This window comes from Bufo gargarizans, unplaced genomic scaffold, assembly GCF_014858855.1.
Source record: "Bufo gargarizans isolate SCDJY-AF-19 unplaced genomic scaffold, ASM1485885v1 original_scaffold_1577_pilon, whole genome shotgun sequence".
In the NCBI taxonomy this organism is placed as follows: domain Eukaryota; kingdom Metazoa; phylum Chordata; class Amphibia; order Anura; family Bufonidae; genus Bufo; species Bufo gargarizans.
The window spans coordinates 156,579-184,535 of record NW_025334419.1 but is presented as its reverse complement, the minus strand read 5'-3'; the positions used below and the strand labels follow the sequence as shown (position 1 = coordinate 184,535).

General features: G+C 47.1%; 1 protein-coding gene across 1 annotated transcript; it reads left to right on the top strand.

Moving 5' to 3' along the window:
* LOC122923406 (rhomboid-related protein 3-like) lies at nucleotides 1-27,841 on the top strand. Its single transcript, XM_044274207.1, has 8 exons — nucleotides 1-226; nucleotides 13,126-13,284; nucleotides 13,390-13,614; nucleotides 14,025-14,176; nucleotides 14,514-14,626; nucleotides 14,700-14,800; nucleotides 17,662-17,722; nucleotides 26,859-27,841. The coding sequence occupies exons 1-8, from the start codon at nucleotides 158-160 to the stop codon at nucleotides 27,128-27,130; spliced, it is 1,152 nt and encodes a 383-aa protein (XP_044130142.1). The 5' UTR covers nucleotides 1-157; the 3' UTR covers nucleotides 27,131-27,841.
* Nucleotides 27,842-27,957: the final 116 nt, after the last annotated feature.

Genomic DNA, 27,957 nt, shown 5'->3' with positions numbered 1-27,957 from the left:
CACTCGGATCAGGCAGGTGAACGGACTCCTCCGGTTCAGTGATCTGAATCTATTCAAAAGAACGGTCCGTTCATGATCCGGACATCACTGCTGTGCTCCAGGATGGACCGTCAGGTGATGTGGACTTTCTAGGGAGCTCTGTCAGCCGAGCCTGGCGATGACTGGGGTCACGTCTGTCACTTACCCCGCTCCTCCGCTCTCGCCGTTGGAGGGGCTCTTCATGCAGGTAAGAGGGGCTGTCATTCACTATCCCGGGGTCCGCCAGAGCAGTATGCGGGGCCCCTCCATACAGGGTGACCCCATTATCCCTCTCTGCCCAAAACCAGGCTGTCTGTATGTTCTGTATGACGCAGGAAAGTGCACTGTAATGTAGCCACGCCGGCCGGACCCACTGTGTGTGATGTCACTAATCTCCACTGTGTGTGATGGTGATGTCACTAATCTCCACTGTGTGTGATGATGATGATGTCACTAATCTCCAGTGATGATGATGTCACTAATCTCCACTGTGTGTGATGTCACTAATCTCCACTGTGTGTGATGATGATGATGTCACTAATCTCCACTGTGTGTGATGATGTCACTAATCTCCACTGTGTGTGATGATGTCACTAATCTCCACTGTGTGTGATGATGTCACTAATCTCCACTGTGTGTGATGATGTCACTAATCTCCACTGTGTGTGATGATGTCACTAATCTCCACTGTGTGTGATGATGTCACTAATCTCCACTGTGTGTGATGATGTCACTAATCTCCACTGTGTGTGATGATGTCACTAATCTCCACTGTGTGTGATGATGTCACTAATCTCCACTGTGTGTGATGATGTCACTAATCTCCACTGTGTGTGATGATGTCACTAATCTCCACTGTGTGTGATGATGTCACTAATCTCCACTGTGTGTGATGATGTCACTAATCTCCACTGTGTGTGATGTTGATGTCACTAATCTCCACTGTGTGTGTGATGTCACTAATCTCCACTGTGTGTGATGTTGATGTCACTAATCTCCACTGTGTGTGTGATGTCACTAATCTCCACTGTGTGTGTGATGTCACTAATCTCCACTGTGTGTGATGTTGATGTCACTAATCTCCACTGTGTGTGATGTCACTAATCTCCACTGGGTGTGATGGTGATGTCACTAATCTCCACTGGGTGTGATGGTGATGTCACTAATCTCCACTGGGTGTGATGGTGATGTATATGTCGCTCCATCACATCTCTGTGCTATTACACCGCACAACAATCATTTTGCTACTGAGACAAAAACATGTGATTTCTACTAAAATGAGCGCTGATTCCAAAGATGAATTTGCCTGACACCTCTAGATTTTAACCCCTTAACCTCAGGTACGCCCTGATGTCCTGGTACTTACTGACTCAGGGTGTACCTGTACGCCCTGTGTGTTTGAAATCACTGCAGCGGGCACCCTGGGTCAATGCCGGGGGTCCTGTGTACCCCCCCCCCCCGTATTGGCGATTGCTGACCGCGGCATAGAAGGGGTTTGTGTTTGAGTGAGCACATCGAGAGGGGATCAGACCTCCAAAAGTGAACATCAGAAATAAAGTAAAGAAAAAAAAAATGTATTTTTGATAAAATTTTATAAAGTAATAAAGTAAAAAAAGATAAAAAAAAACGCCCCTTTCTCCTTATTTTATAATAAAAAAAAAAAACACACACATATTAGGTATCACCGCATCCATAATAACCGGCTCTATAAATATATCACATGATCCACCCTGTCCGATAAATACCATAAAAAAATAAAAACGGTGTAAAAAAAAAAAAGCTATTTTTGTCACCTTACATCACAAAAAGTGCAACACCAAGTAATCAAAAAGTCATATGCCTCCCAAAATAGTACCAATCTAACCGTCACCTCATCCCGCAAAAAATGAGCCCCTACCTAAGCCCAATAAATAATTGCAATCACCCAAGAAATAAAAAAACTATGGCTCAGACTATGGAGACGCTAAAACATAATTTTTATTGTTTAAAAAATGCTGGTATTGGGTAAAACTTAAGTAAATAAAAAACATATTAGGTATCGCCGCGTCCATACGAACCTGCTCTATAACAATATCCCATGACCTAACCCTTCAAATGAATATTGTAAAAATAATTAAATAAAAACGGTGTAAAAAAGCTATTTTTTTGTCACCTTACATCACAAAAAGTATAATAGCAAGCGATCAAAAAGTCACACGCACCCCAAAATAGTGCCAATCAAACCGTCATGTCATCCCGAATAAAATGAGCCCCTACACAAGACAGTCGCCCAAAAAATAAATAAAACTACGGCTTTCAGAATGTGGAGACACTAAAGAATCTTTTTTTTTTACAAAAATGCTTTGTTATGTAAAACTGAAACAACCAACAAAAAAAAGTTGTCATATTTGGTATTGTCGTGTCCGTGACAACCGGCTCTATAAAAATACCACATGATCTAACCTGTCAGATGAATGTTGTGAATAACAAAAAATAAAAACTCTGCCAAAACAGCTATTTCTTGTTACCTTGCCTCTCAAAAAGTGTAATATAGAGCAACCAAAAATCATATGTACCAACAAAACTGCCACCTTATCCTGTAGTTTTCAAAATGGGGTCACTTTTTGGGAGTTTCTACTCTAGGGGTGCATCAGGGGGGCTTCAAATGGGACATGTCAAAAAAAAGTATGGCGTTCCTTTCCTTCTGCGCCCTGCCGTGTGCCCATACAGCAGTTTACGACCACATATGGGGTGTTTCTATAAACGACAGAATCGGGGCTAAAAATATTTAGTTTTGTTGGGCTGTTAACCCTTGCTTTGTAACTGGAAAAAAAAATATTAAAATGGAAAATCTGTCAAAAAAGTGAAATTGTATCTCTATTTTCCATTCATTCTTGTGGAGCACCTAAAGGGTTAACGACGTTTGTAAAAATCAGCTTTGAATACCTTGAGGGGTGTAGTTTCTAGAATGGGGTCATTTTTGGGTGGTTTCTATTATGTAAGCCTCACAAAGTGAGGTCCTTAAAAAGTGGGTTTTAGAAATTTTCTGAAAAAGTTCAAGATTTGCTTCTAAACTTCTAAGCCTTGTAACATCCCCCAAAAATCAAATATCATTCCCAAAATGATCCAAACATGAAGTAGACATATGGGGAATGTAAATAATAACTATTTTAGAGGTATTACTATCTATTATAAAAGTAGAGAAATAATTTTTCCCAATTTTTGGTCAATTTGGAATTTTTTTAATAAATAACATTTTTTTATTTTTTTTTTACTCCATTTTTCCAGTGTCATGAAGTACAATATGTGACAAGAAAACAGTCTCAGAATGGCCTGGATAAGTCAAAGCGTTTTAAAGGGACTCTGTCACCACTTTCTAACCCCCACTTTTAAAACTATAGTTCTGTCCATGGAGCCCCTGTGATTTCAATGGTGGTGTTATATGCGAAATCCGCAGGCTCGTTTTGATAAAAAAAGCTTTTATCTAACCTGTCAGTCATGAGGATAAGGTGCCCAGGGCGTTTCTCCTGGTCTGAACATGCCGCCAGCCGCCGCCGCCGTTGGTGCCCAGCTCCTCCTCTGCCTTGAATTTGCGCCGCCTGAATGTCAAGAAATACGCCTCCGGCTCTCCCTCAGTCCCCCCTCCTTCTTTTCTAAGATCCCGCGCGTGCGGCAGTGTTCGCGTTATCGGGAGGATGAGCGAAGTGCGCGTGCGCATGCGCATGCGCACTTCGCTCAATGAGGCTGAATCGTAAAGTCTGCACGGGCGCATCAGGCACAGGCCTGTGCGCACGCGCGAAATTTTGGAAAAGGAGGGGGGACTGAGGGAGAGCCGGAGGCGTATTTCTTCACATTCAGGCGGCGCTAATTCAGAGCAGAGGAGGAGCTGGGCACCAACGGCGGCGGCGGCTGGCGGCATGTTCAGACCGGGAGAAACGCCCTGGGCACCTTATCCTCATGACTGACAGGTTAGTTAAAAGCTTTTTTTATCAAAACGAGCCTGCGGATTTCGCATATAACACCACCATTGAAATCACAGGGGCTCCATGGACGGAACTATAGTTTTAAAAGTGGGGGTTAGAAAGTGGTGACAGAGTCCCTTTAAAGTTATCACCACATAAAGTGACACTGGTCAGATTTGCAAAAAATGGCCAAGTCCTTAAGGTGAAAAATGGCCCGATCCTTAAGGGGTTAAGGACCCTGGGATTTTCCATTTTTGCGTTTTCGTATTTCACTCCGCGCCTTCCCATAGTCCTGCCTTTTTTATTTTTCCATTCAAATAGCCTTATGAGGGCTTATTTTTTGCGGGACAAGTTGTACTTTCTAATGGCACCATTTACGGTTGCATACCATGTAGTAGGAAGCGGGAAAAAAAATTCCAAATGGGGTAAAATTGGGAAAAAACTTCTGATAAAGGTTTTTATTTTTTACACTGTACACTATGCGGTAAAATTAACCTGTTATCTTCATTCTCCAGTTCAGAACGGTTACAACGATACCACACTTGTATAATTTTTCTTGTATTTTAATACTGAAAAAAAAATTAAAACCTTTTGAGGGAAATATTTATTTTTTATAACCATATTCTGAACCCTATATCTTTTTTGAGGTTATGTGTACGTGGCTGTGTGAGGGCTCATTCTTTTCAGTGATACCAATTTGAAGTGTGTGCGACTTTTTGATCACTTATAAAAAAAAATATTGGGTAGTTGAAGTGACAAAAAATGGATAATTGGCAGGTTTTTTTTTTTTCCCATTACGCCATTTACCGTATGTCATTAATATTGTTATATTTTAATAGTATGGGCATTTTCGCATGTGCCGATGCCCATGATGTTTATTTTTTTATTTTAAGGAAAGGGGGGTGATTTAAACTTTTTTATTTTTTTTATTTGCAAAAACTTTTTTTTTTACTTTTTATTTTTATTTATTTTTTTATTCACCTTGGGTGACAATGGCAATCATTAGATTGGCTATTGTGTTCATTGATGTGTATATAGACACCATTGAACACTTAATTTGCACTCTACCGGGGATGCCCAACCTGTGGCTGTTGCAAAACTACAACTCCCAGCATGTCTGGACAGCCTACAGCAGAGCATGATGGGAGTTGTAGTTTTATAACAGCTGGAGGGCCGCAGGTTAAGCATCCCTGCACTATACCAATACTATGCTGCCACCTAGTGACCTGTATTGGTATAGTCATCTAATAGGCACCGAAGCCTGCTTGAGGCTTCAGCCTATTAGATCAATGTAACAGGTTCCACGATCTCAGCCGGGGAACCCTGTCACCGGAGCAGAAGTGCGCAACTTCCGCTTCCGGACTGCGCAGATGCGGTGGTTACATTTGACCTTGGCATCTGAAAGGGAAAATGTATGCGATCAGCCTTATGGCTGATCGCATACATGTGCCGTGGGTCTCTGATATTTAAAATAACAGAAACCCGTGCAAGCGGGAGCCATGTTTGGGGATCGGACTTGTACGGCGGAGGTCCTTAAAGGGTTAAGTACATGCAAAGCCTATTTAGTTATAATATTAATGCATTATATTGGAGATTCCAATGGCCATGTCCGGACGCCCTCAGGCTGATGTCAGCAGTAAGTATATAAGGCAAGCTGGACAGATTTGGATACAGTGATCTGCTATAGTGCTATCAGTTCTGAAACTTAAGATAAATACAAATGTGTTAACGATCCAGACAATTTCTGCTACATATGTGGCAAATACACTACTTATGATCAGCGCCAGAATCTGACAGAGCGAGGGCGTCTTGCAGCTCGGGATGCATTTGTGCTAGTACTTCCTTGGGAACAGACGAGCTGCAGACTCTGCTGAACTAGTGGACAACATGCTAACAGCACATGAACAACTTGGCTGCCGAATGTCATTGCATTTCTTACATTCCCATCTTGACTTTTTCCCACCCAATTTGGGACACGTAAGTGACGAACATGGAAAGCGGTTCCATAAAGATACTGGGCCTCGCTCAAGTCAGAAACTTAAGAGATCCGTTCAGGGCTCTCACAAGCGGCCCAAAACGGATCAGTTCAGCCCCAATGAATTCTGAATGGATAAGGATCCGTTCAGAAAGCATCAATTTGGCTGCGTCTCCGTTGCGTTTTTTAGACGGTCACTAAAATGCTGCTTCCAGCGTTTTGGTGACCGTCTGACGATGCGGAGCCAAACGGATCCGTCCTGACTTACAATGTAAGTCAATGGGGACGGATCCATTTTTCACTGATACAGTACCGTGCAATTGAAAACGGATCCGTCCCCCATTGACTTTCAGTGTAAGTTGAGACGGATCCATTTTGACTTAGACTTTTTTTTTTTTTATGAATAATGCAAACGGATCCGTTATTAACAGATACAAGGGTTTGCATTATTGGTGCGGATCCGTTTGTGCAGATGCATGACGGATCCGCACCGAACGCGAGTGTGAAAGTAGCCTTATTCCATTACATTTTCGTACACTGTTTACTGCGCAATCAGGAAATTGTTGGAGTAAAACTCGTTCTGTTCCATATGATTCAACGCTTTCCAAGTGCTTCACTCCTGTAGGCGTACTAATGCAGAGCCAAATATCGTGACAACGCGGTACCACAATTCTGGCTTCGGATATGTAATCCGCACACTCGGTTTAGTATAGGACAGATGGTTTTTGCCCAGTAGCAGACGAATACGTGTTTTTTTTGCGTGGTGTTATCTTTCTACTCTTTTTGAACTTATCCTTGTAGGGTTGTAATAGGGATGTATCAGTTTTAGGAGCGGGGAACCTCCACCATCAGGGGGCAGCCCTGGGTGACTCGGGGACGGTTCACCATATTCCACCCCCCTGACTTCCCTATTACATATGTATATATTATTTGTTTATATATAATATTTCCCTCCCCCCCCCCCCTTTTTCTTTTTGTGGGAGTTTTTTTGTTATAGCTATACAGCAATACGTTTTTAATATGGGCACACCTGTACCCTTACCATCTACGTGATATAATAAAGGGATTTTTATTTTTTTTGACTTTCACACTCTGGTTTATAATCTCCGGTGTGTGATGATGTCACTCTGGTTTATAATCTCCGGTGTGTGATGTCACTCTGGTTTATAATCTCCGGTGTGTGATGATGTCACTCTGGTTTATAATCTCCGGTGTGTGATGATGTCACTCTGGTTTATAATCTCCGCTGTGTGTGATGATGTCACTCTGGTTTATAATCTCCAGGAGGCGGAGCCTGCTCTTGTGCACAGTCTGGGTCGGTGACCACTCTGCTCCTCACATGGTTGTTGAAAATGGGGGTGATTGTCCGGCACATTCCTGTGATTGCGGTGATGACGAGACTTGCCGGTAATAATTCTCAGCCGCCCCGTCCACAGCGACGCCTTCCACAGTTTTTTTTTTTTACAGAATGTGGAGAGGATTCTGTTGTTTCTCATTGGACAGCGCCAACCTCCATTTGGTGGCCATATAGGGAGGGGGACGTTCATCCATTTCTGTGCTGGGTGTCCAGCAGGGGAGGGACTTGTGCTGCTGGTTGTCACTGAGCTCGGGTGCGACCTGCTGCAGCAGAACCTGTGATCTCATGTGGAGAATCCGCAGATCTCTGCCCCTCGTCTCGGCTTTTATAGTATGCGGGAACTTCAACATTATAAACAGGAGAATCGCCTGTCCTCACCGCGGAGGCCACAGCCTGTCCTCACCGCGGAGGCCACAGCCTGTCCTCACCGCGGAGGCCACAGCCTGTCCTCACCGCGGAGGCCACAGCCTGTCCTCACCGCGGAGGCCACAGCCTGTCCTCACCGCCTGCACACTCCCCTGCACTCAGCGCGGACGCCACAACCTGTCCTCACCGCCTGCACACTCCCCTGCACTCAGCGCGGACGCCACAACCTGTCCTCACCGCCTGCACACTCCCCTGCACTCAGCGCGGACGCCACAACCTGTCCTCATCGCCTGCACCCTTCCCGGCCTGTAACACTACTTCCATGACCTGTCCTCTCCACCAACGCTATTACCTTTCCAGAGCTGTACAGCTGTGACATCACCACCCTCTGGATGTAACTGATATTACATAGGAGGTGACATCACCACTCTCCAGATATCAGTTATATCATACAGGAGGTGACATCACCGCCCACCAGATATCAGTTCTATTATACAGGAGGTGACATCACCGCTCTCCAGATATCAGTTATATTATACAGGAGGTGACATCACCGCTCTCCAGATATCAGTTATATTATACAGGAGGTGACATCACCGCTCTCCGGATATCAGTTATTATACAGGAGGTGACATCACTGCTCTCCGGATATCAGTTATATTATACAGGAGGTGACATCACCGCTCTCCGGATATCAGTTATATTATACAGGAGGTGACATCACCGCTCTCCAGATATCAGTTATATTATACAGGAGGTGACATCACTGCTCTCCGGATATCAGTTATATTATACAGGAGGTGACATCAGCGCTCTCCAGATATCAGTTATATTATACAGGAGGTGACATCACCAATCTATAGATGTACATTATATTATTTAGGAGGTGACATCACCGCTCTCCAGCTATCAGTTATATTATACAGGAGGTGACATCACTGCTCTCCGGATATCAGTTATATTATACAGGAGGTGACATCAGCGCTCTCCAGATATCAGTTATATTATACAGGAGGTGACATCACCAATCTATAGATGTACATTATATTATTTAGGAGGTGACATCACCGCTCTCCAGATATCAGTTATATTATACAGGAGGTGATATCACCGCTCTCCGGATATCAGTTATTATACAGGAGGTGACATCACTGCTCTCCAGATATCAGTTATATTATACAGGAGGTGACATCACCGCTCTCCGGATATCAGTTATATTATACAGGAGGTGACATCACCGCTCTCCGGATATCAGTTATATTATACAGGAGGTGACATCACCGCTCTCCAGATATCAGTTATATTATACAGGAGGTGACATCAGCGCTCTCCAGATATCAGTTATATTATACAGGAGGTGACATCACCAATCTATAGATGTACATTATATTATTTAGGAGGTGACATCACCGCTCTCCAGCTATCAGTTGACGTCACCATTCTCCATATATGTGATAATTTCTGGACTGAAGAGCTCACGCTTTGCCCCGTCATATTGAGGACATTTGTTTGCAGAGCTGAGCAGTTGTCTAAGCTTCGCCTGTGACGTTTCTGCCGCCTGCGCTGTGATGTCTGGAGGCGGCTGCTGCAGTTCTGTGGGAAGTATGCCAGACACCAAGCACTACCTGCAGTGTACGGTGCAGAGTACTTCAGGGGAGAAGTTAGGGTAGCAGACTAACCGTGTCATTGTGGAGGAAGCCAGGGCCCCCAGCAGTACAAAGGATTTCAGGAGATCATCCCTTGGTACTGGATGTGGGCAGTAGACCGATCGGCTGGACATTATAAAGTCTCCATTGTCCGGACGTGTCCATTCCATCAGCCCCCTATGTTGGTGTGGGAAGGAGCTGGTTAATATTACAGTACAGGAGTCGCCCCTTCATGGCATCGCCCATCGCATTGTATTCTGGTGCGCTGGCTCTGACACTTGGATGCAGCCATACATTATAACGTCAGCAGCACGTGTGACCCGTTCCCCATGTGGCCCTTGCTGCGCACAGCCCAGTACCCACAATCCATCCTCCCCGCAGTAACCTGGTGACCCCATGAGCCATGTGTACAGAAATCCCGCTGCGTTCGGCGCCATTATTTGGCATGTTATGCATGCAGGGCGCAGTGTCCAGCATGGCGGTCCGTTCTTCATGCTGCATGATACTCCTCATAGTTTCCCTGATTTCCATTCTGAGGTTTATTTGGAGATCAGATGTGTCACCTGACCTCAGAAGGACCATTGCTGGGTTCACATAATTATTTGTTGTCATTGCCGCCGATGCTCTTGTATGACCTCAAAGTATTGCTAGATAAGAATAGCGGGAGTTGTGTGGACTCCGTGGCCCCAGCAGCCCGTGCATCCAGACAAAGGTCTATTATCTGAAGAGTAATACTTGCCGGCCCATCCTCCACATAAGCGGATAAACCCCACCGTGTCTGGCCATCTTCGCCATCTGCCGCTCTTTTGTCTGCGGCTCTTCACCCAGCGTCCCAGCTGGACATCTCCAGATAACAATGGTCTCTCTGTCACTGAGATGTGAGCGAGGCGCAACGCTGTGTGCTTGAGCTGGGATCTGGAGGCTAAGGGGAAGAGGAAGAAGAAAGGAGGAAGGAAAAATAGGAGGAAGAAGAAGACTATGGAAAAAAAGAAGAAAGAAGGAAATAAAAAGAAGAGGACTATGAAAAAAGAGGAGGAGGAAAAAGAAAAGGATGGAAGAAAATGAAGAGGGGCAAAAAAATAGAGAAAGGAAATAAAGAGGAAGAAGAAAGGAGGAAGGAAAAATAGGAGGAAGAAGAAGAGGACTATGGAAAAAAAAGAAGAAAGAAGGAAATAAAAAGAAGAGGACTATGAAAAAAGGATGGAAGAAAATGAAGAGGGGCAAAAAAATAGAGGAGAAAGGAAATAATAAATAAAGAGGAAGAAGAAAGGAGGAAGGAACTGAGGAGGAAAGAAGAAAAACAAGAAGAGGAATACATAATTAAATGAAGAAGATACAGTGGGGGGAAATTGGAGGAGGAGGAGGAAGAAGGAAAAATGAAAAGGAGGAAGATAAACCAGATGAAGAGGAGGAAGAATAAGAGAATAAAATAAAGAAGAAAGACTGCTAGGGTCAATGGGAAGAAGAGGATGAAACAAAGAGGAGAAACAAAAGAATAACACAAGAAAAAAAGTAAAGAATAGGATGAGGAATGCAAAAAAGAGGAGGAAGAAGAATACGAGAGGAAAGAACGGGAAAAAGAAAGGGGAGAAGAGAAGAGGGGAACGGAGAAGAGGTCGCAATTTGCAAATGAACGAGAAAAGAAAAAATGGGAGGAAGTAGAGGAAAAAGAAGATGAAGAGAAGGAGATGGGTGAGCTAGAAGGGGAGAGAAAAAGGGACTAGAAGAGGAAGGAAAAGAAGAGGAGGGTGAAGAATAGGGAGAAAGGGAGGATTAATAAGATGGTGAAGGAAGATTATAGGAAGGAAAACAAGAAAGGGAAAAGGGAAGGAAAAAAAGGAGATGAAGGCATTGAGGTTATAGAGCTGTGGTTACATGAAGTACATGTGATAACTCCAGTTTCTCTGGTCCCTCTAGTTTGTGGTTCATCCTGGGTGGTCATATCTACATTCTCCAGTTTCTCCTGAGTGTTCTCTCTGGCTCCTCCTGGGTGTTTTTACTGATTTGTCAGTTTCTCCCGGTTCTTTCTGAACAATTTTTTTCTCGGTACCTCTAAGCCAGTGTCTCTAGTTTCTCCTTTGTATATTTTTATTTAGGATAATTTGTTTTGATAAGCTAAGTGTCTTCTGTGATCATAAATCCCACATTTCAGCTGTCCCATGTGTTTTCCTGAATCTCTTCATTTCATGCTGGGTGGTCTTTCTGGTTTCTCCTGAGTGGTGCGCCTAGTTCCCCCAATTTCTCCTGAATGGCCTCTCTGGTGCCCCCTGTTTTTTTTTTTTTTTTTTTTTTTTTCCCGTCCTTATTGTTGTCTCTAGCTCTTCCAGTTTCTAATGGGTGATGTCTATGGTTAGTTAGTCCCTAGTGTCATCTCTGGTTACTCCTGGGTGATTTATCTAGTTCTTCCAGTTTCTCTGGTTCCACCTGGGCGGTGTCTATGGGTACATCTTGCCTGTTTTTGGTTCATTCAGGATGGTCTTTCATGTTTCTCCTGGTGGTTACTCTAGTTCTTTCTTTTTCTCCTAGATGTTGTCTCTGGTTACTCTATGGCGGTGTCTCTTGTTTCCCCTGGACAGCTCTGGTGGTTTCTCAAGCTCTTCTAGTTTATCCTGGGCAGTGTCTCTAGTTACAGATGGGCTATGTCTTTGGTTCATTCTGTGTGGTCTCACTGGTTAGTCTTTAATTTCTCCAGTTTCTTCTGGTTGTTCTCTGGTTCCTCCTGGATGTCTCTCTGGTTACTTTTAAACGGTGTCTCAAGATTCTCCAGTCTCACCTGGCTGTTCTCTCTAGTTCCTCCAGGGTGGTGTATTTGGTTCCTCCTGGGCAGTTGCTCTGGTTTCTCCTGGGTAGTCTGGTTATTCCAGTGTGTTCTCTCTGGTTCCTTCAGGGTGGTGTCACTGGTTCCTCCTGGGTGGTCTCTAAGTCCTCCAGTTTGGGTGGTGTCTCTGATTCCTTATGTGTTGTGTCTCTAGTTCTTCCAGTTTTTCTTGGGTGTTCTGTGTGGTTCCTTCTCTGGTTACTTCTGGGTTCTGTCTCTAGTTCCTTCAGTTTCTCCTCAGTTTGATGTCTTATTTCTACCAATTTTGTCTCTGGTTACTGCTGGGTGGTGTCTCTTGTTCCTCCATTTTCTCCTGGGTGTTTTCTCTGGTTACTTCTGGGTTCTGTCTTTTGTAGTGTCTTCAATTTCTCCTAGACGCTCTGTCTTATGCCCCCCCACACACACACACTCGAGTCTCTCTAGTTACTACTGGATTGTACCTCTGGTTACTCCTGGGTTGTTTCTCTCGTTTCACCAGGGTGGTGCCTCTGGTTCCTCCTGGGCAGTCGCTTTGGTTCCCCCAATTTCTTATGGGCCGGTGTCTCTGGTTCCGCCTTGGGTCGTTTTCTTTACAATAGGTTATTTTGATAAGCTAAAAATGTCTTCCTGAATCCTCAAGCCCACATCCCCCCTCTCCAATGTGTATTCTTAGATATTTAATAGTTTTTTTTTATCTGTGTTGTAGGTTGTTTTCATGATCTCGAACATCAGGTTTACATGGACCCCATAATTTTAGTGTTATATGTATGTGATGGGTCCTGTGGTGTACATGTGTGTGGTAGGTCCTATAATGTATGTGTCATACCTATCATTTTACATGTATGAGTTGTTACGTCGTATTACATGGATGTGGTGGTTATGTTATATGTGGAGGATCTGGTCGTGATGGTTTCTCACATTTCTGTAACTGCTGTACTTGGTGCTGGGGCCCTCCAGAACTGTGGCCCCTAGTTATGTGTGAGAGGAGCCAGTGTCTGAGGCCTAAGCCTTCTTGTCTCTTCCAGTTTGATTGTGAAAGCAGCGGCTACATCAGCAGTCAACAGTTCTGGACCCTCCTGCAGAAGCATGGTCCTGAGCTGGACCCCCACAAGCTGGATGTCCTGCTGGCCCTAGCACACAGCAATGCAGAGGGAAAGATCTGCTACCAGGATGTCCTGAATCTGGTGAGTGCCCGCAGCGAGGGCAGCAGGACCTGGTGCCGTCAAGTGACCCCCAGCAACTGACTGGACATTAGACCGTTATAATGCTCCTTCTCTTTGTGTCTTTAGATAGGCAACAGAAGGTCTGACAGCTTCCGGCGCGCCATTCTGCAGGGAAACCGACACCTGTGCAAGAAAACTCTTCTGGAGGAATCCAGCTTGGATCTCACGCAGCGCCTGATCCGCCATGTTGCCTATGAGACCCTGCCCCGTGAGATAGACCGGAAGTGGTTCTATGACAACTACACGGGGTGCCCCCCTCCCTGGTTCATGATCACGGTCACCATTGTGGAGGTAAGTGCCGCTGAGTTCCTGCTCCCAGACAGAACGAGCCTACACAAGACCACAAACCTCCATCTTAAAAGGGTTTTCTGAGATTTTAATACTGATCGGTGGGGGTCCGACATCCGGGGCCCTCGCCGATCAGCCTTCTCTGTGCTCACCAAGAACAGCGCCGTACGTTTTATTGTGGCCGCCCTCAGCTCCATTCACTTCAATGAGGCTGAGCTGCTCTGAGGCCACGTGGCTGATGAACGCGCTGTCCGTGACCTAGGAGAGTAGGCCACGGGCTCACAGAAGCGCCAGTGCCTTCTCAATACAGTAGACCGCTAGTTCCAAGTCGTGCCTCATAGGCAAAGGCGTTTTATTTGTGTGGGTTCAGTGACGCCTGGTGGATGATGATAGTTGCTCTATCTGTGTCGCAGGTCGCCATCTTTGTATATTATGGCCTGCTGCTGAACCGCTTCGTCCTGCAAGTGACGCATTCTCAGTACCTAAAGAAGAATCCTCTGGTGTACCACCCGCAGCTCCGGGCGCAGGCCTGGCGATACCTCAGCTACATATTCATGCATGCCGGGTGAGTAGTGCCCCCACCCATGACCATGAAAGCAACCCCTGGTACAATTACTCCTAGCTTTAGGGGGATTAATACGCCTGCTATTAACTGCATCTACATGATAACTGCCACTTGCTGAAGTCAGACCCCCCCCTTTAATACTGGCTCCTGGCTCGTGCAGGATATGGGTCATGCAGAGGTCTCGGGGCTCCTCACCCAAAGTGGGAGGTTATGTGTGGGTTGAGCCCGCACTGTGTGATGTCATCAGTGATTAACACTGGGAGGGGGAGGGGATGTAACAGGCCGCCGCCCATCAGTGGCCCACATCATCCTCTAATATGGGGGTCGTGTCTTCCAGGATAGAGCATCTGGGGGTGAACGTCGTGCTGCAGCTGCTGGTGGGTGTCCCCCTCGAGATGGTGCACGGGGCGCTGAGGATCGGCTTTGTGTACGTTGCCGGAGTCCTGGCAGGTGAGGGGTCACGTTGGCTGCTCATTGTTTCGGGGGGTCTGGAGATGTCTGATGGTTGTTCTGGTCTCTGCAGGTTCCCTCGCCGTGTCTGTGGCCGACATGACAGCTCCGGTGGTGGGATCATCGGGGGGAGTCTACGCCATTGTGTCCGCCCACCTGGCCAATATTGTTATGGTGAGCAACAGAGCCACCCAATCCCCCTGTCACTAAGGAAATGAACCCCCCCCCCCCCCATTCTCCCCGTCGGTAAGGGACTGAGCCCCCCCATTCTCCCCGTCAGTAAGGGACTGAACCCCCCCCCCCCCATTCTCCCCGTCAGTAAGGGACTGAACCCCCCCCCCATTCTCCCCGTCGGTAAGGGACTGAACCCCCCCCCCCATTCTCCCCGTCAGTAAGGGACTGAACCCCCCCCCCCATTCTCCCTGTCAGTAAGGGACTGAACCCCTCAATCCCCTGTCAGTAAGGGACTGAACCCCCCCCCAATACCCCATCAATGAGGCACAGAACCCCACCCAATCCTCCTTTCAGTGACCGACAGAACCCCACAGTCCCCCCATTAGTGACAGAACCCCCGAATCCTGTCAGCAAGGGACAGAACCTCCATTCCCCCCCATCAGTGAGGGACAGAACCTCCATTCCCCCCCATCAGTGAGGGACAGAACCTCCATTCCCCCCCATCAGTGAGGGACAGAACCTCCATTCCCCCCCATCAGTGAGGGACAGAACCTCCATTCCCCCCCATCAGTGAGGGACAGAACCTCCATTCCCCCCCATCAGTGAGGGACAGAACCTCCATTCCCCCCCATCAGTGAGGGACAGAACCTCCATTCCCCCCCATCAGTGAGGGACAGAACCTCCATTCCCCCCCATCAGTGAGGGACAGAACCTCCATTCCCCCCCATCAGTGAGGGACAGAACCTCCATTCCCCCCCATCAGTGAGGGACAGAACCTCCATTCCCCCCCATCAGTGAGGGACAGAACCTCCATTCCCCCCCATCAGCGAGGGACAGAACCTCCATTCCCCCCCATCAGCGAGGGACAGAACCTCCATTCCCCCCCATCAGCGAGGGACAGAACCTCCATTCCCCCCCATCAGCGAGGGACAGAACCTCCATTCCCCCCCATCAGCGAGGGACAGAACCTCCATTCCCCCCCATCAGCGAGGGACAGAACCTCCATTCCCCCCCATCAGCGAGGGACAGAACCTCCATTCCCCCCCATCAGCGAGGGACAGAACCTCCATTCCCCCCCATCAGCGAGGGACAGAACCTCCATTCCCCCCCATCAGCGAGGGACAGAACCTCCATTCCCCCCCATCAGCGAGGGACAGAACCTCCATTCCCCCCATCAGCGAGGGACAGAACCTCCATTCCCCCCCATCAGCGAGGGACAGAACCTCCATTCCCCCCCATCAGCGAGGGACAGAACCTCCATTCCCCCCCATCAGCGAGGGACAGAACCTCCATTCCCCCCCATCAGCGAGGGACAGAACCTCTCCTTGGTTCTATGCCAGTAGAAGTGTGCGTGAACCCCAAGATCTAGTGATGCCTACAGGGGCCATAGTGTCGCCCAGAAGTGACCATCAGGAGTTCTGTCTGGTGCTTGGGTTTTGCGGTGGGACATGGGGGTGACTGGTGTTTTGGAGTTTGATGTGTGGGTGTTCCAGGGGTTTTGGGGTGTGATATGTGGGGTTTCTTGGTTTTGTGATGTGATGCACTACTCACAAAAAGTCCGGATGACCCTAAAATGCTTCTAACCTTTACAGGAGAACTAGGGGTTCTGCACTTTGTTTAAACTGATGATTTATCCTCTGGATAGATCATCAGCATCTGATCGGCGGGTGTCCGACACCCAGGACCTCTGCCAATCAGCTGTTTGAGAAGGCAGCGGCGCTCCAGCAGCACCGCGGCCTTCTCACTGTTTACTGCTGGCCGAGTGACGTCATGACTAGTATCTATGGCCTGGGCGCGGCTAAGCTCTGTTCCCTTGAATGGAGCTTAGCCCCTCCCAGGCCAGTTGATACAAGTCGTGACGTCACTCGGCCGGCGGTAAACACCATTACTGATTCTACGTAAATGCCCAACTTTTCTTATGTAAGCCGGAACTTCTTAAGTTTTCCTGAAATTTCACCCGAAAGCCAAATAGCCTGAATATTTTGTGAGTAGTGTATGTGGGAGTTCCAAGGGTTTTGGCATGCGATGTGTGGGGCGTCCAGGAATTTGTGGTGCGATGTGTGTCGGGTCCAGGGGTATTGGGGTGTGATGTGTGGGGGGTCCAGGGGTATTGGAGTGCGATATGTGGGGCCTCCAGGGGTTTGGGGTGCGATGTGTAGGAGGTCCAGGGGTATTGGGGTGTGATGTGTGGGGGGTATTGGAGTGCGATGTGTGGGGGGTCCAGGGGGGGTGTGATGTGTGGGGGGTATTGGAGTGCGATGTGTGGGGGGTCCAGGGGGGGGTGTGATGTGTGGGGGGTATTGGAGTGAGATGTGTGGGGGGGTCTAGGGGTTAAGGTGCAATGTGTGGGGCCTCCAGGAGTTTGGGGTGCGATGTGTTAGGGGTTCGAGGTGCAATGTGGGGGGGGTCCAGGGGTATTGGGGTGCGATGTGTGGGGTGGGTCCAGGGGTATTGGGTTGGGATGTGTGGGGCGTCCAGGGGTATTGGGGTGCGATGTGTGAGGGGGTCTAGGAGTTTGGGGTGCAATGTGTGTGGGGTCCAGGGGTATTAGGGTGTGATGGGGGTCTAGGAGTTTGGGGTGCGATGTGTGTGGGGTCCAGGGGTATTAGGGTGTGATGGGGGTCCACGGATATTGGGGTGCGATGTGTGGTTGGTATAGGGGTGTGATGTGTGGGGGGTCCAGGGGTATTGGAGTGTAATGTGTGGGGGGTCCAGGGGTATTGGGTGCGATGTGTGAGGGGGTCTAGGAGTTTGGGGTGCGATGTGTGGGGGGTCCAGGGGTATTGGGTTGCGATGTGTGGGGCGTCCAGGGGCTTTGGGGTGCAATGTTTTGGAATGACTAATCTTTTCTTTGTCCTCAGAACTGGTCCGGGATGCGCTGTCACTTCAAGCTCCTGCGCATGTCCTTCGCCTTAATATGTAGTGAGTATGAGACACCTAAGCCCCCATGACTGCAGTTTAGGGGTCCTCCATGCACCAGGACTCTGCCCCTCAGCCTGTAGAACATACAGAGATTTCATCATCGTCATCTGTCAAGCGAGATAAGGAGGTGGTGAACCCCATAACTGCTTCATGTCTGACTGGCCCCTGAGGTACCTCCTGGCTGCTTACAGGGGCAGGAGCATGTAGCAGAGCTGATTCCGAGCGCTCGCGGCTGCTCCTCCTGCACTGAGACCGTCAGGGATGTCCTGCACATAGTGATAAGAGGGTGCAGCTCGGGAGACGCCTCTTAAATAGACTAAAATACAATAAAAAGCCTGCAACGCCGTTCTCCTGCGCTCCACCTGCTCCTCAGACGCATCTTACTGAACCGTCCTGTGGACAGCGTTCAAAAGCCCAGAGTGGAAAGAACAGACAGTGATGATGGCGACAATGGTGATGATGATGGTGACTATGATGATGGTGGTGATGTTGACAATGGTGCAGACTGATGGTGACCATGATGGAGACAATAGTGGTGATGGTGACAGTGGTGGTGATGATGGTCACAGTGATGGTGACAGTGGTGATGATGATGGTGACAGTGGTGGTGATGATGGTGACTATAATGATGGTGATGGTGGCTATCATGATGATGATGGTGACGGTGGTGACGATGATGGTGGTGATGATGATGGTGACAGTGGTGACTATGATGATGGTGGTGACAATGGTGATGGTGGTGACAATGGTGATGGTGGTGACAATGGTGATGGTGACAATGATGATGGTGACTATGATGACGGTGGTGATGTTGACAATGGTGCGGACTGATGGTGACCATGATGGAGACAATAGTGGTGATGATGATGGTGACGATGATGATGGTGACTATGATGATGGTGACAGTGGTGGTGATGGTCACAGTGATGGTGACAGTGGTGGTGATGATGGTGACTATCATCATGATGATGATGATGATGGTGACTATCATCATGATGATGATGATGATGGTGACAGTGGTGACTATGATGATGGTAGTGATAATGGTGCCTATGATGGTGACGATGATGATGGTGACGATGATGGTGGTGATGTTGACAATGGTGCGGACTGATGGTGACCATGATGGAGACAATAGTGGTGATGATGATGGTGACTATGGTGATGGTGACAGTGGTGGTGACTATGGTGATGGTGACAGTGGTGATGATGATGGTGACAGTGGTGATGATGGTGACAGTGGTGATGATGATGGTGACAGTGGTGGTGATGATGGTGACTATGATGATGATGGTGACAGTGGTGACTATGATGATGGTAGTGATAATGGTGCCTATGATGCTGGTGATGATGGTGACAATGATGGTGGTGATGATGGTGACAATGATGATGACAGTGACTGGTGTATGAGGGAAATTGGTCAGAGGGATGAAGAATAAATAAATGCCGGATTATTTGTGTTTTCCTTTTTAACAAAAAAAGTAAGAAAAGAAGAAAACTGCTGAAAACAGTTCTAAACAGAAGCTGAAAATTCTGTAGAATTCCGTATGGAGCAATGAATATAGAAAACTAGCAGATAAAGGTCTTGGTAGAAGAGATACTTCTGCCAAGCAGGTGACTGACTTGTCCGGATGCTGGCACATGGCGTCGCCGGGCTGTGTTTTGGATGTGGCAAAAAAAAAACAAAAAAAACCTGCATGCAGTTTTTGCAACAACGTCCCTGCGGTTTTGGGGAGTTTCTTCCTGTAAAGGTAGAACCCAGCGACCTCGACCACCTGAGTGTAGCTCTGCCCTGAGACTAATGACATTCAGTTTTGTTGCATCATTTACTTATTTCCCCTTTGCTGGAATAAAAAGCGCCGTGACCACAGGTACGTTGTTAAAACTGCATGCCTTCTGTCAATGCTTTTTTTGCCACGTCTAAAACATAGCCCTGCCATGGGGTGGGGCAGCACCCTTAGGCCTCTGTCACATGAGTGATCCCGATTGCTTCAGGATCCGTTCAGGAAAGATCTAATGGTTTTGCACACTGGTTGAATCCGTTTTGTCTGCGATTTCTTTCCGGGTGTTTTTTTCCTGTCCGGGATTGTATCCAGATTGCAGCATTTTTCACACGTGAAGAAAAACTGAAGAATGACATCTTCCAGCAACCATCAGTGAAGAACACTGCAGTCAGATGCCTTCCATATTTCACACAGCCCTATTTAGAGCTGTGTGAGCAACTCGTAGAGCAACTCGTAGAACATGCAGCGATTTGTCCTGAATGCAAACATAATGCGTGCAAAATGACTGGATGAGGATTCAGTCCGGTTCACTACATGCATCGCATCCAGATGAAGAACCTGCTTGTGTACAGCCACCCTTAGTACAGTAATAAAAAAACCGACCCAGCAATCAGGACCTGCATGCTACTCATCCAGAATAATAGTAAAAACATACCCAACAATCAGGACCTGCATGCTACTCATCCAGAATAATAGTAAAAACATACCCAACAATCAGGACCTGCATGCTACTCATCCAGAATAATAGTAAAAACATACCCAACAATCAGGACCTGCATGCTACTCATCCAGAATAATAGTAAAAACATACCCAACAATCAGGACCTGCATGCTACTCATCCAGAATAATAGTAAAAACATACCCAACAATCAGGACCTGCATGCTACTCATCCAGAATAATAGTAAAAACATACCCAACAATCAGGACCTGCATGCTACTCATCCAGAATAATAGTAAAAACATACCCAACAATCAGGACCTGCATGCTACTCATCCAGAATAATAGTAAAAACATACCCAACAATCAGGACCTGCATGCTACTCATCCAGTGTGATAGTATAAACAGATCCATCAATTTTGAGCCTCTTTCCATTTATTAGTCAATTCTTCAGGATGAGCGGCATGCTCATCCTGAAGAATTGACTAATAAATGGAAAGAGGCTCAAAATAATGGCAGTGAGCAGTTAGATTAGTGGTCATTTATTCTGTGGAATAACGGGTTAATTTTGGCCCTTATTTAAGGCAGGAGCGTGGCGGATGGTGCTCATTTTGGTCATAGTGTATTTCCTTCTAAAATACTGGGGAAAATGTCTAATTGTTCTGATGAAGAACGTACCTTGATTAAAAAGTTGATCGAAGGGAAAAACATGCAGAGAAGTGCAGCAAAAGTGATCTCGGATGCTTGGAAGTGGCAACCAAAACTTAAAGATGCAGAAGGAAGTGGGGACTACTGTACAAATATATGGAAGAATAGCCAAAATGGCAAAGTCTCAGCCAATGATCCCCTCCAGAAAGATGAGAGAAGATCTGGTCACCAGTGAGCACTGCTACAATCAGAAGACAATGAAGTGAAGCCAATGATCACCTCCAGAAAGATGAGAAGATCTGGTCACCAGTGAGCACTGCTATAATCAGAAGACGATGATGTGAAGCCAATGATCCCTCATCTTTCTGGAGGGGGAAGATCTGGTCACCAGTGAGCACTGCTATAATCAGAAGACAATGATGTGAAGCCAATGATCCCCTCCAGAAAGATGAGAAGATCTGGTCACCAGTGAGCCCTGCTATAATCAGAAGACGATGATGTGAAGCCAATGATCCCCTCCAGAAAGATGAGAGAAGATCTGAAGTCACCAGTGAGCACTGCTATAATCAGAAGCCGATGATGTGAAGCCAATGATCCCCTCCAGAAAGATGGAGGAAGATCTGAAGTCACCAGTGAGCACTGCTATAATCAGAAGACGATGATGTGAAGCCAATGATCCCCTCCAGAAAGATGAGAGAAGATCTGAAGTCACCAGTGAGCACTGCTATAATCAGAAGCCGATGATGTGAAGCCAATGATCCCCTCCAGAAAGATGAAGGAAGATCTGAAGTCACCAGTGAGCACTGCTATAATCAGAAAACGATGATGTGAAGCCAATGGTCACCTCCAGAAAGATGAGAAGATCTGGTCACCAGTGAGTGCTGCTATAATCAGAAGACAAATTACCAGAAATAACTCGCGGCAAAGGCCCAAAGACATGGGTCTAGTGGCTGCAGACAGTGTCAGTTGTCCCCCGAGCACTGGATTCAAGCCACAGTGCACTGTGAAGACTGTAAAGCATGGTGGGGCAGATATCCTGATATGGGGATGTGTCTCATACCATGGTGCTGGGCCTATTTATCACATACAAGGAATCAGTGTGAATATATTAGAATACTGGAGGAGATCATATTGTCCTATGCTGAAGAAGAAAGGTCCTTGAAATGGGATTTTCAGCAACAATGACCCAGAACCCACCAGTGAGAGATCAATACAGACAAACAGGACTGAGGTAATGGAGCGGCCGCCCAATCCCCCAACCTGAGTCCCATATAGGATTTACGAGGAAAAACCCCAAAATGCAGAAGAACTGTGGAATGTAGTCCAAGCCACCTAAACTGGAAGACTTGTTCAGAGGGACAGGAAGTTGGTTGACTCCATGCAATACAAATATCAGGCAGTTTTCAGAAACTGTTATTTTTTTTTGCTTTTTACGGTCATTGCTCATTATTTTTAAACTGAGAGAAGTTTGAATGTGAAGTCTGAATATAATGGGGGTTATTGGGAGCTCCAGATTTCACACCGAGTGATTTCCAACAGTAGATCACAGCGCAGGTGATAATGGAGATCCATCCTCTGACCATCCAGCAGCCTATCAGGAGTCGCCCTGGATATTTGGTGGTTGCTGATCTGTGGAGATATGTGATGACACACGGAGCTGATCTGTGGGGATATAGGATGACATGTGGAGCTGATCTGTGGGGATATAGGAAGATATATAAAGCGATCTGTGGAGATATAGGATGACATATGGAGCTGATCTGTGGAGATATAGGATGATCCACAGAGCTGATCTGTGAGGATATATGATGACATATAAAGCGATCTGTGGGGATATATGATGATACACGGAGCTGATCTGTGTGGATGTATAAGGACACGGAGCTGATCTGTGAGGATATAGGATAATGCACAGCTGATCTGTGTGAATATATGATGACATACAGAGCTGATCTGTGAGAATATGTGATGACCTATATCCTCACAGATCAGCTGTGTATTATCCTATATCCTCACAGATCAGCTCTATATATCAAATATCCCCACTGATCAGCTCTGTGTCCTTATACATCCACACAGATCAGCTCCGTGTATCATCATATATCTCCACAGATCGCTTTATATGTCATCATATATCCTCACAGATCAGCTCTGTGGATCATCCTATATCTCCACAGATCAGCTCCATATGTCATCCTATATCGCCACAGATCAGCTCCATGTCATCCTATATCCCCACAGATCAGCTCCATAGGATGACATGTGGATCTGATCTGTGGGGATATAGGATGATACACAGAGCTGATCTGTGGGGATATAGGATGACATATAAAGCGATCTGTGGGGATATATGAACACATATAAAGCGATCTGTGGAGATATATGATGTCAGAGCTGATCTGTGAGGATATAGGATAATACATGGAGCTGATCTGTGGGGATATAGGATGACATACAGAGCTGATCTGTGGGGATATAGGATGACATACAGAGCTGATCTGTGGGGATTTATGATGACATATGGAGCTGATCTGTGGGGATATAGGATGATATATGGAGCTGATCTGTGGGGATATAGGATGACACGTGGAGCTGATCTGTGGGGATATAGGATGACACGTGGAGCTGATCTGTGGGGATATAGGATGACACGTGGAGCTGATCTGTGGGGATATAGGATGACACGTGGAGCTGATCTGTGGGGATATAGGATGACACGTAGAGCTGATCTGTGGGGATATAGGATGACCTGTGGAGCTGATCTGTGGGGATATAGGATGACCTGTGGAGCTGATCTGTGGGGATATAGGATGACCTGTGGAGCTGATCTGTGGGGATATAGGATGACCTGTGGAGCTGATCTGTGGGGATATAGGATGACCTGTGGAGCTGATCTGTGGGGATATAGGATGACCTGTGGAGCTGATCTGTGGGGATATAGGATGACCTGTGGAGCTGATCTGTGGGGATATAGGATGACCTGTGGAGCTGATCTGTGGGGATATAGGATGAAACGTGGAGCTGATCTGTGGGGATATAGGATGAAACGTGGAGCTGATCTGTGGGGATATAGGATGAAACGTGGAGCTGATCTGTGGGGATATAGGATAATACACGGAGCTGATCTGTGGGAATATAGGATACTACATGGAGCTGATCTGTGGGGATATAGGATGACACGTGGAGCTGATCTGTGGGGATATAGGATGACCTATATCCTCACAGATCAGCTGTGTATTATCCTATATCCTCACAGATCAGCTCTATATATCAAATATCCCCACTGATCAGCTCCGTGTCCTCATACATTCACACAGATCAGCTCCGTGTATCATCATATATCTCCACAGATCGCTTTATATGTCATCATATATCCTCACAGATCAGCTCTGTGGATCATCCTATATCGCCACAGATCAGCTCCATGTCATCCTATATCCCCACAGATAAGCTCCATAGGATGACATGTGGATCTGATCTGTGGGGATATAGGATGACATATAAAGCGATCTGTGGAGACATATGATGACAGAGCTGATCTGTGAGGATATAGGATAATACATGGAGCTGATCTGTGGGGATATAGGATGACATTCAGAGCTGATCTGTGGGGATATAGGATGACATACAGAGCTGATCTGTGGGGATATAGGATGACATACAGAGCTGATCTGTGGGGATATAGGATGACATACAGAGCTGATCTGTGGGGATATAGGATGACATACGGAGCTGATCTGTGGGGATATAGGATGACATACGGAGCTGATCTGTGGGGATATAGGATGACATACGGAGCTGATCTGTGGGGATATAGGATGACATACGGAGCTGATCTGTGGGGATATAGGATGACATACGGAGCTGATCTGTGGGGATATAGGATGACATACGGAGCTGATCTGTGGGGATATAGGATGACATACGGAGCTGATCTGTGGGGATATAGGATGACATACGGAGCTGATCTGTGGGGATATAGGATGATATACGGAGCTGATCTGTGGGGATATAGGATGACATACAGAGCTGATCTGTGGGGATATAGGATGACATACAGAGCTGATCTGTGGGGATATAGGATGACATACAGAGCTGATCTGTGGGGATATAGGATGATATATGGAGCTGATATGTGGGGATTTATGATGACATATGGAGCTGATATAGGATGACACGTGGAGCTGATCTGTGGGGATATAGGATGACACGTGGAGCTGATCTGTGGGGATATAGGATGACACATGGAGCTGATCTGTGGGGATATAGGATAATATATGGAGCTGATATGTGGGGATATAGGATGACACGTGGAGCTCATCTGTGGGGATATAGGATAATACACGTGGAGCTGATCTGTGGGGATATAGGATGACACGTGGAGCTGATCTGTGGGGATATAGGATACTACACGGAGCTGATCTGTGGGGATATAGGATACTACACGGAGCTGATCTGTGGGGATATAGGATAATACACGGAGCTGATGTGGGGATATAGGATACTACACGGAGCTGATCTGTGGGGATATAGGATACTACACGGAGCTGATCTGTGGGGATATAGGATACTACACGGAGCTGATCTGTGGGGATATAGGATAATACACGGAGCTGATCTGTGGGGCTATATGGGAAATTTTATGTGGAGAAATATTTGTGAAAATAAGGAGAGACAAACTGTGGTCGTGCGTTTATTCCGTCTCTCCTCGTATTAGGAACTTTCTGCGCGTCTTCGCTGCGGCTCTCAGAACCTGATTCCTACTTCACACTCTTTCTTAGGCCTCTTTCACACTTGCATTGTCCGGATCCGGCGTGTACTCCACTTGCCGGAATTACACGCCGGATCCGGAAAAACGCAAGTGAACTGAAAGCATTTCAGCATTTCGGTAATTATGCTGCTCCCCCGCTCCCCACTACACTTTACCATGGCTGCCAGGACTTTAGCGTCCCGGCAGCCATGGTAACCATTCAGAAAAAGCTAAACGTCGGATCCGGCAATGCGCCGAAACGACGTTTAGCTTAAGGCCGGATCCGGATCAATGCCTTTCAATGGGCATTAATTCCGGATCCGGCCTTGCGGCAAGTCTTCAGGATTTTTGGCCGGAGCAAAAAGCGCAGCATGCTGCAGTATTTTCTCCGGCCAAAAAACGTTCCGGTCCGGAACTGAAGACATCCTGATGCATCCTGAACGGATTTCTCTCCATTCAGAATGCATTAGGATAATCCTGATCAGTATTCTTCCGGCATAGAGCCCCGACGACGGAACTCTATGCCGGAAGACAATAACGCAAGTGTGAACGAGCCCTTAGTCATCCATTACTCCATTTGGAATTTTGTTACATTTTTTTCAGCAATTTTCCTGTTGTTGCTTTTTCTTTCTTCGTTAATTCTTCAATCAACACAAAGTAAGAAACTAATTTTCGGCATTTATTTACTCATTATCCTCTGATTTCCCTCATACAGCCATCACCATCATTTCATCACATGTTCTCCTCGGGGTCCCTTCGTCTTTTTCCTCTACAAGGTCGGGCGAGGACGGTTCAGTCGGAGGCGCTCAAGGAGTGGGCGCAGCACTGGAGAAATGGGGTGCAGGTTTTTTACTGCGTATTTAAATATTTTAGATGTGGAGCTGCATTGTTCCCCCTTATATCATAACTTGCTGTGGGATTTATCCCCCCCCCCCCCCCCCCCCCCCAGCATGGCAAGGGCATTACCGCAGACCAAACACACATCCAAAGGCCGCCCCCTGCTGGCCTCTACATGAATGACAGGAGCTGAAAGCACAGCAGTGATAGAGAAGGATGGTGGAACAATCTGCAGATCTCTAGAGGTGTAATAATCTGCAGGATGTATCACTGTGAGGAGGTAGAGAGGACAGCACAATGCTCTGCAGATCGAGATGTCAAAGGTGTAATGATCTGCAGGAGATAAAGACCTGCAGAATGCCTCTGTTGTCTTGGTCTCTGAGCACTGTAATGCTCTGCAGGTCTCTGGTGTGATGTAATGCTTTGCGGGTGACCCCGTCTATTCTCTCGTTGCAGTGAGTCTGGAGTTCGGCAGGGCGGTCTGGCTCCGGTTTTACCCCTCCTCGTACGCCCCGTGCCCTCACCCCAGTTTTGTGGCACACCTGGGAGGAGTTGTGGTGGGGATCACGCTGGGAGTTGTGATCCTCAGGAACTTCGAGCAGCGGCTCCGGGATCGGGCGATCTGGTGGATCCTCCTCGGCAGCTTCCTGCTCTTTGTGATTTTCGCAGTCTTCTGGAACGTGTTTGCATTCAGCATGGCCGGTCTGCGGCTACCACCCCCGCCTTAACGGGGGTCACACGACGAGGCTGAGACACACGGGGGAGGGGGTGACATGACGAGGGTGACACGCAAGGGGCGGTGTCACGCGAAGAGGCTGACACGGGGTGGGGGGTGTCACACAACAAGGCTGACCACGGGGAGGGGGGTTTGGTGGCACATGACGAGGCTACACACGGGGGTGTCACATGATCTGCAGTCCTGGCGTCTCCTCACTAAAGTGACCTTCGCTGGCCGCCATCTTGGGATTCTGTTCATGTTCTGGACACAGTGTAAAGGAGAAATCTAAGCTCCACCCCCGAGAACAGCGATAAGACTCTTGGCGGCCCCTTATCCCACCTCCCCAGTGCTTCAGTCTCCATAAACATATTTATTACCAGTTTCAAGATCTCTGCTTGCTGTCAGGGAATAGAAACTTACTTGTTTACATCCAGAAGGTGGAAAATCCATCCTGAATGGGTTGTGCTCACAGCTGAGGATTTGTTACAGTGTATCTGTGCAGACAGTCCTCTGAGAGCTGAACGCAGCAGCGTTTGTTACAGTGTGTCAGTGCAGATATAATGCATCAGTCTGGAGTCCATGACACTTGCCTAGACAGGTCACATTGTAACAAACCCTCAACCGTAAGAGCAGAAATGGCTCAGAACAGGTTTCCACTCAGTGACAGCAAGCAGGGGTCTTAAGAAAGCATTAATTATTCGAGTTAGGGATGAGCAAATCGACTTCTGATGAAACATCCAAAGTCAATTTGCATAAAACTTAGTTTCAATACTGTACGGCGCGAGCGCTCCATGCAGTATTAGAATGTATTGGCTCCGATGAGCCGAGACTTCGCAG